Here is a 9,157-nt window from a genome sequence, read left to right as displayed (position 1 = left end):
GCTGCCACCATAGCTCACACACACACAGTGAACAGTTATTTAAGGAATTCCCTGACTTACATTTTTATTTCAGTACATTAGGCACTTCATTTTAAAAGTTAGCTACTATGGCTTATATAAAACAAACCACTTTCCTCAGGATATGTACTTGTCAGTCAGTGGGAGAAACAGACAAGTCCAAGAACACCCTTGGAGCCAATGAGTTAGAATGTGTCAGAAATTTAAGTCATCGTACTTATCACTGAAGGAAGTGTTTTATCAAGACCAGGACTTCCCAGCAAGTCAAGCAATGTATTTTAAAGCTTAGCATATCTGCACTTCTCCTCCAACTTATTGGGGACTAAAGTTTTCCCCTCTCAGAATAATTTAACTACTGACACCCATGTTGTTCAGTGTGCCACTGGGTGACGAATCCTACACATCACTGTCTAAAGAAGTACACAGCAGATCGACTGACTATTTACACATTTTAACGCGTAGACAACAAAAATGCAACTTAAGAAATAATAAATATAGTTCAACAGAGTATAATATTGAAAAAATATATATTAGAATGATTCTCCAGGTTTTGAATTCCCTCCTTCTAAGGCCTGAGCATAAAACGTGTTGTTCTTCAATGAGTTGTAATGGTTTTGGATAGGACTTCACATTAGACACCGGCTGTTTGAAATGAAGATATTTAGCGAAGCTGACAGGTGTCTGAATGTGGTCAAACAGCAAAACTTACCTTGAAAATGAATCTTTGGGGTAAAGCAATTTAGACCAAACAACAATACTGGAATTTATTAGGAGGAAAACAGCTCTTGCAGATTGTCTCAACATTAATTCAGCAGCAAGGAAATAAGCATACAGTTAAGGACACAACGTATCTGTGAGACAAATACGTATTAGTGCACGTGATTTTCCAAAAACTTTCATCCTCAGCTACACTCGTGCAGAATTCAGAATGCTTCTACCTAGATGCTTAATAACAGTCTAATATGGCTATTCCTAAGTTTGCCATTAAAAAAGCAAGAAAAACAATAAGGAGTAACTTACTCGAAAAACTTGTCCAGATGCCAAACTTCAGGTCCAAATATATCAGAACACTGAGAAATCTGGAAACTAAGTCAAAATCTTAAAAATTAGACCTATCAAGCTAGAAAAAATAAAAGATGGAAAGCAGTAGATCTGCTCTCAGAATTGCACGCTCACCAGATTTGTAAACTCTGCATGAAGTTAATGATGGACTGTCAGAGACATGACTCGGACGCTCTACGCGGAGCAGATGCAGATGCTTTATCTATAATTTCCTTCATGTCTCCTTTCTCTCTTCCTTGGGGATTAAGCATTTAAAGTAATTCAGTAGCTAAAAACGTCTGTCCTAAAGTAGAGGCTCTGGGTTTACATGGAAGGCGGGGTGATGGGCGTCCACATGGATGCTAGCCGAGTGTGTGCGGAGGCATCGTACTGGCTGTCAGGAAGGTCGGCGGGCGCCCCGCCGTCGTACAGTGGGGATGTGGAGGTGGTGGCAGTGACGGGATGTGGGAGGGTGGTGTAGTGCACCGGAGAGCCACGCAGGAACTGGGAGCTCAGGCCGTTGGACATCCCGCTTGACTGAGACGCCGGGCTGATGGTGCTGTTACTCACAGACCATAAGTTTGGGTACTGACTGGAGGAGGGAGAGCGACAAATACAGCAGGTTATTAGTGACTTCAGGTTCTGCTGGCAGGCGCTCAGTTTACCACCCAACTCCAGGCCAGCTTCACTCGTCCTTCTACTCCTTGTCAGGACTCGACAGCCTACTCTCCCTCTTCGCCCCCTCTTCAAGATATGCACACAAACACAAAAATATATATATGCAAACACAGGTATGAATTAAGCAAAAACAAGCTGGTTCAGTGAAACTCCACAGGAACAAGTCAAACACTGTGTAACACTACACAGTATTCAGAGATCCCAAACAGTTTACCAAAAAACAAAAAAGTAGATGTACTATTCTTAATTTACAGAGGCTTAGACAAAAGAGATGGCAGAAATGCCTTCCTTAAGATCCCACAGTTCCAGTTCCCCAGATTTAATCTACTGGACAACTCTCAATTCAGCAGCTGAAACTCAGTGAACTTCACAACTTTCCAAGTACATGTCCTTTGGGGTCAGACATGGAAAGACATGCCAGGAGTATCTGTTTACTTGATTAACACACGGTTCAGGACCAAAGCTTCTTTGCAGTAAGGCAGCTATCTCACACTAGTTAGTAGTACATACTCTGACTAACAGCTAAGCGCCATCGTGCACGGCTCAAAGAAGAATGTTTTCCACAGACTAAGTGGTTGGTATGAGCTGACAAAAAAGATACCAAAATGTCAACTCTCTGGTTTTATCTCTGAGATTTTATCACCTCAGCTGTATTCCTTTGAATTTTTAAGCTCAGCTCCATGGGACTGAGGTTAACTAAATCATGGAATAGAATCATAGACTCATTTAGGTTGGAAAAAAAACGTCAAGATGAACAAGCTCAACCACAACCTCTGCTAAAGGACTGAAGCTTTAAGGTAACTAAGTACAAAGAGGAGAAAAGATGCCTTTATACAGTCTAACTGACAGTATGATTTGATACTGTGCTGGCTTATTAAACAACGCCTAAATAATTAATTACTACCCCAACCACTTTTTCCTTCTCCACGCTGTAGTTCGCTGCCCCCTTTGTAACAGAACAAGGGCTTGTGGAGCTGAATGGGCAAACAGTGACTGGCTGAAATGAGACAGATCTAAAAGAAATTTTTAAACACCACTTCATTTAAAAGCAAAATGTGATGAAACTTAACATCCTCAAATTCAATGGACGCCTACATGATTTTTGATCATAAAATATTGCTGTCACAACTATCTACCTACATTTCCACAGCATCAAAACGAACTCAGACGTGCCTCCTTTTTCAGCCTTCTCTTACTAGTGCTGCTGAGGGATGGACTCCTACCTGGAGCTGGTAGCCGTGCCAGTGCTGTGGCTCATGGGCAGCATAGTCGTGTGTGTGGGAACTCCCAGAGAGGACCAGTTGTCATGGGACTGAAGCATGGGAAGGCAGGCAGAGGAGTTATCAGTGTAAGCTGCTGAGAAAACAAGCAATCACTTCAACGCACTGGAATCAGAACAAATAATCTTCTCTTCAAATGTAATGGATCACTTTAAAACCCTCTCCCACTATCGGCTCCCACAAAGAAAAACACACTGGAACACTCCTACAAATTAAAACAAAGTTATCTACCAGTTGTGTCAAGCTTACAATTTTACCAGCACTGCTTATTGCTTAGCTTATAACTGCAAAGTCCTCCTTCTGTGAAGGATCTACAGACACACACACAAAAAAGGCTGTCTTCAAACCACCTGCTCATTCAGATCACGCTCCCTTACTCAGCCAACGAAAAAGCTCCCTACCCACACTATCCCAATCTCTCTTCCAAGGCATCTTCTTTATTGCCATCACCTACACTGGCATTACCAGTCCAGCGGCCCTGGATAATGCACAGTCTGAATCATATATCATAGTTCTGAGCTGTGAGTGCCCCCACAAACTCTGAAGTTAGCCTTAGGCATCATGGACAGTGATTGGATTGCGGCTTAAACCACATAGCAGGTGACCAAAACTGGCCATCCAACACCGCAAAGCCATTGAAAAGCTATAAAGGGAACCTTACGCAGCCACGCAGAGCCAGGATGAAGTTGCATTGCTAGCTAGCTGAGGGAAGAAAAAAATGGTTTCTTGCTGAAAACTTGAGAAAGAGGAGAAACACCAGAAGTGTTTTGTTCTTTCAATTTTTTTCAGGTCACAAAACTTGCCAGTAATGTCCAAATGTAAGGAAAGCCCAAGAAAAGCTTGTTTTCCTCTTTAAAATGACCTACAAAGCTACACATTCGTTTGACCAGGCTGCATCTAGAAGGCTACGCATTAATACACAATTCAAAATACTGAATACCTTTCTAAATGGAAACCTTCAGCATAGGGAAAAACAGTTACCAAGCCTTTGCCAGAACTCGACATCAATGACTTCATTTCATCATGTCCCCTATAACTAACAAACGAAATCCTCACTTTCAAATTTAAGGTAAGTTTAACCTCATCAGTCACAGCAATTCAAGAATACACAGCAAAGCTGGTACAACACGGTCTAACAAATTAGTGGCCAACAGTTCTATAAAACATCATTTTTCCACTGCAAAGACTGTGGAAACACATACCTACTGTCGCTCTTTCTTTGCAATGCCACCCCCATTCCCTCTGAAAAACTGAACTAGAGAGCAACCGCCATTTCTGCGGCATCACTCCAGATGCACACTGCTCAAAGCTCACATCACATCTTGACACAGCTGCAAAGTACAACTTACTTGGTGAGTTGTTTCTATGCGTGTAGGGATTGGGGTAGGGGGTAGAACGGTGATTCCTCAGCGGTGAGTACCTTTCACAGCTGTGAGCAGGGGAGAGCGACAGGGATGCTCCAAACTGAGGGTGAGGATTGGCAGGTGGGCACAGAGCCCCAGTCCCAGGGATAAGCCAACTACCTACTGTGAGAGAACAAGAGTTATCTACTGTGAGAGCGCAAGAGTTATCCACTGTGAGTATGCAGTGCAGCGGGACACTGAAAGAACAGCACGGTGACAAGGTAAGTAACCGATCTGAAAGGAAACGCATGGTCGTGAAAGGAGAACAAGTTGCAATACAGCTGAGAAGTCTGGAATTTTACAACCTTCTCAAATGTTCTGGTGAAGGAAAATCAGAAAACAGTATAGAAAAAGCCATGCATCAAGTTAAGGATTGTTAAAATTCCCATTTAATTAGAACCACAGTAAAGCAGGGACACATTGAAACGGTTAAAATCTCCCTTAGGTGGGAAGGATGTGCTCAGTAACAGTGTAATTGTCAGTCGTAAATTGCTCTTTTGAGGGTCTCAGTGTATGGTCATGGTCTGAGGTTTCTCAAAATACTAAGCTCTCTCACAGACTCAGCCTCTTTGCTAAAACAGAGTAATGCCGACTGCAGATTAACTCCTCCTTTTATAGGCTGCAGACAACTTTGGCAATAACACTTCGAAACACAGATCACTGAAACACTACTGCTTTTTACTCATCTAAGAGAACTTTTTAAGCAAATGCCCCTATCTACAGAAGTACAATTCCAGCAAGTTTCTGCTGTATTTTGAAATAAACATTAATTTCCGTATCTATATGAATACTGCTGTCCTTGGCTGTCTTTTTGGAAAAGAAGGTCAATACAAGATCCTGTTAGAGAATGCTTAAGCTAAGTGTGCAGCTACCACATATCATAATGTTTATACAACTGTAAGACTGCATGAACAGCAAATCTAAAGACTGGTGGTGTTATCTCCTTATGGACCGGCATGCCAACCAGCAAACACTGCTCTCAAAGCTTTGCTTAACAGGAGAACTCAAAGGTACATTCACAATGAAAACCGAAAGGAAACCTACACTGCGAGTATCCAGACTGCTGGTTGTCTCCCACTTCCTCCATCATGTCTTTGTGATCATTTCTATAAAGGAAAACATGCCAAAAGTTAAGGATTTGTTTGCACAAGAAATCTATAAACTTCAGAATTGAGTTTAGTTAAGGGCTCTCACCTTTCCTTTGCGTCAAGAAATGCCTTTGCAAATGGATTGTATTTAATTTTTAAAGCTGTGATCTAAAAACAACAACAGATATCTTTATTATCATACAGAAATCAAAGGCTTGAATTAGGACTACCCAGTGAAGTCAGTGAAGTCATAAATTTTTGAATAAGACTAGACCCACTCACACCAACTTAACAGCATCTAATATCTGGAGGGTTAGCAGTGGGCTAGGAATTGATCCCGACACTTCAATTCTATGCGACCAAACTGCCCACATTTACCTATCAGCTAAGGAAACAGGTAAGAAAAACAGTGTGCCACACGGTTGGAAAAGGGTTTGAGTTTCAGGCCAGAGCAGAACAGGCATCAATAAATCTCCAAAAGATCATCAGTTTGCAGATTCCTGACATGCAGACATGCCTTTTGGCTTAACATCACGGCCAGTTCTGAGAACGGCGTGGCCAGCTGTTCTGCGATGCAATCGAAAACTGCAACTCAGTTTCACAGCACATTGGTTTGTCCCAGATAATCTCCTAAAATCACTTTGCATATATACTGGAACAAGAATCAGAACTTGTGAAAACACGAGGCATGCACAGTAACACAGTGAGCTTCAGATTCAGCACAGAGAGATGTGAAAGCTGCGGCACAAAGCCCATCAGTGCGCTGGGTAACGTGCACTTTGCCACCTGGAAGGCCGTGAGCACCGAGGCCTCTGCCCGCCGCGCATACCTCCTCATTCTGGTACGCTGTCACAGCGATGAACTGGGTCTCGGGGAAGGAATGGCTGGTGATCATCCGCTGCGGGCCGCCCACCCGCACGATGTGGATGCGGGGCTCATACTTGTGCAGGGAGTTCAGCATGATCTGTGGGCAAAGGGACATGGCAGGTGAGGGGGCACCGCGCGCAGGCCCAGTGCCTGCGCAGCCCACTCTTGTGCTGTTGGTTGGACCAGGAGATCCCAGCGCTCTTTCCCAGCTTCAATGATTCTATGCTCCTGTGAATCTCTGCCTGCCTCCCTCGGCCAGAGCCCAGGCTGCTGGTACCTACCTGCCCGCCGCCGTTGAGCTTGTTGGTGAGCTTGACCTTGCTGAAGGAGACGGGTGCCTTCATCCAGTGTGCACCGAAGTTAGGCGAGTCGGGGTGGATGTAGACGCAGCTGGGCGCCTGCGGCTCCGGCTTGCCGCCCGGCACCCACTCACCATTGACATACTTCCAGCGGTGCCCGTCGGCCGCCACGAAGTCCAGCAGGAAGGAGTACATGGCGTTGGGGTCCAGCCCCGACACGCTCACCTTCAGCACCGGGAACATCCTCCTGCGGGGCGACACGGTGGCGCGAGGGCCCGATCGCGGTCCCCGCTCCCCAGCCCCAGCCCTCCGTCCCGCCGCGCGGCCGCTACCTGCCGTTCTTGGTGACGATCATCTCGTTGGTGAGCTCCTTGAAACGCAGCCATAGCTCGCCGTCCTCCAGCACCACGCGCAGCTCGCGCTCCGTCGGGTCTCCCTTCTCGCTGCCCGCCTGCAGCTCGCTCTCCACCGCGCTCAGCAGGTGGTCCACGCGGTACACCGGCGCCTTGCCCGCGCCTTCCGGGGAGCCCATGGCCGCCCCACGGCCCCCCCCGCCGACCCCGAGCGCCGGCGGCGGGGCCCGGCTGCCTCCGCCCGAGCTCGGCGGCCCCTCGCCCGCTGCGTCCGCCCGGGGCCGCCGTTATACCCCGCCATAAACGCCCCGCCCGTGACATCACCGCGCCCGCGGGGAGCCGCCGCCGATTGGCGGAGCGTCGCTTTGATGTGCCCGCCCGGGCCGCCGATTGGCTCCCCGCGGCCATATCACAGCGCGGCCCGCGGGAAGGCGGGGGGGGGACGCGCCGCCAATTGCCGCCCGCGGGACCGAGCGCGGTCGTTTGATGCAAATCCCCACATGTTGGCACCTCCATCAAAGCGCCGGGCCCGGCCGCCGCGCCGCGGAGGAAATGGCCCATCGCGGCCCCGGCTGCGCGCCGCTCCCGCTGCCCGCGTCCGGCCGTAGCGCCCGGCCCCGTGCGGGCGGAGCTCGGCGCGGGGTGGGGCCGAGGATGCTCCCGGGACGGGCGTCCTCGGGGCCGCGGCGGTGCGAGGGAAGGAGGGAGGCGGTTTATTGCCCTCTGGGCGGAGGGCGAGAGGTGACAACGAGCAGGAAATCGTTCGGCGAGAGCTCCTTGAACAACAGCAAGTGGCTTAAACGGGAGCGATGGAGAGGGGGGAAACGGCGCGGAGACAAACCGAGGCTCTGTTCGCGAACGCGCGCACCCGCTCTGCCGTCGCCGAGCTCGGGCGCTGGGGGATGTCCCGCAGCGATGCCACGGCCCCGCTACCCGTGCCTCGTCCCCACCCTGCGAGGGGCGCGCCCGCGGGGCCGACGGCCACGGAACCCATCGGAATCGGAGGCGATTCGGTCCCGAAAATGAAGAGGGTGCAAAACAAAGCCCACCTGTGTGTGTGTGTAGCGGAGCTACCCTTAGAAACGCGATGGCAGCTCTTCCAAGCGAGCGCTCCGCGCTGGGTGACTCCTGCCGTGCGCACGGGAGCGGGGCCGCCTTCAGCTGGAGACATCCTCCCTCCCCTTGGCCAAAACCTGGCTGGCATTAGAACTTGAAATGACTGAATAACTTTTCAGAAGTCATATGTAACGTTTCCTGAGGGGAAAAAAAATAAATAAAGTAAAATAAAATTCCCTTCAGCTTTCATTCCCGCTGCCGTCGTTCTATTCCCTTCTCCTCCTTCCTGATCTTAATTGCACTCCGGTTGCTCTCAGGAGAGAAAACTCACCTCTCCCAGAGCCTTTTCACCGCGAGCTGCAGTGCGTGACAGTTTACAGCCAGAAAACTTCCTCCAGCCGAACAGCTGCAAGGATTGCCCCTTTAGAGGGATACCTTCCTTCCTTCTCGCAGTGCGAGCGCAGCCCCCAGCTCTCGGAGAGCCCGGCTGCCCCAGCCCCGCGCCTGCCCCTGCCTGCCCGCTGCCCCCTCGCTCACGGTTGGAGCGGGAGCACTGCCGAGCGCTGCAGTATTTCATACACAGGATATTCCCGGTCCTACAAGAGCCCTCGAGTCCAGCTCCTGGCTCCGCACGTCGGACCGGTCCTCTGCATTCATTAAGAAAGGTGCACCGATATGAAATGAATGGATCTCAAGTGATAACTGTGTAAGAGAGATGGAGATCTGTGCCCTCATCTGTCCATTGCTTTGGCCTGGACCCCAGGGAGGGATGTCCTCTTGGAACTGCCGTTGACGCACCAATTAGTGACGGCAATGCCGCTTGCGAGCGAAGCTTCCAAATTTCATTTCATTCTGGCACTTAATCAAGAACAACGCTGAAGTTCGTTCTGTAGGAGCTCTTTATGATAACTTACCCTTCTGTAACCCCGTTGTTCTAACACACACCTGAAGAGGAAATGAGAGTGTGTGAAAACAATGCGTTTTTTACCCATTTTAAGTTCATACAACACAACAGTGTTGAGCCTCTGGAATAATTGTGCTTCAGGCTCTCTATTTTTTAAAAGGTTTTTTTAG

General features: G+C 48.7%; 1 protein-coding gene across 2 annotated transcripts; it reads right to left on the bottom strand.

Moving 5' to 3' along the window:
• Nucleotides 1-1,297: 1,297 nt before the first annotated feature.
• Nucleotides 1,298-7,206, bottom strand: TBXT (T-box transcription factor T). 2 transcript variants are annotated; one of them, XM_065736555.1, is made up of 8 exons: nucleotides 7,007-7,206; nucleotides 6,657-6,921; nucleotides 6,338-6,472; nucleotides 5,615-5,676; nucleotides 5,465-5,526; nucleotides 4,367-4,543; nucleotides 2,961-3,093; nucleotides 1,298-1,651 (listed from the first exon to the last, which is right to left on the bottom strand). In XM_065736555.1, exons 1-8 carry the CDS (start codon nucleotides 7,204-7,206, stop codon nucleotides 1,384-1,386), a joined length of 1,302 nt encoding a protein of 433 aa, XP_065592627.1. In that variant the 3' UTR covers nucleotides 1,298-1,383. The 2 variants fall into 2 exon arrangements, with proteins under 2 accessions (XP_065592627.1, XP_065592636.1); XM_065736564.1 differs by having other exon boundaries at nucleotides 2,961-3,090.
• Nucleotides 7,207-9,157: the final 1,951 nt, after the last annotated feature.

This window comes from Cyrtonyx montezumae, unplaced genomic scaffold (genome assembly GCF_038088225.1).
Source record: "Cyrtonyx montezumae isolate F1298 unplaced genomic scaffold, pur_monq_1.0 scaffold_0, whole genome shotgun sequence".
In the NCBI taxonomy this organism is placed as follows: Eukaryota; Metazoa; Chordata; class Aves; order Galliformes; family Odontophoridae; genus Cyrtonyx; species Cyrtonyx montezumae.
This window is presented reverse-complemented; position numbering and strand designations above follow the sequence as displayed.

Bases quoted from the DNA above. Each gene is read 5' to 3' on its own strand.
- TBXT (XM_065736555.1), bottom strand. From the start codon at position 7,206: ATGGGCTCCCCGGAAGGCGCGGGCAAGGCGCCGGTGTACCGCGTGGAC. The intron at 5,527-5,614 runs GTGAGAGCCCTT...TTTCCTTTATAG, and splicing joins TTTCTTGACGCAAAGGAAAG to AAATGATCACAAAGACATGA. The intron at 3,094-4,366 runs GTAAGTTGTACT...TTGTTTTCTCAG, and splicing joins GCATAGAAACAACTCACCAA to CAGCTTACACTGATAACTCC.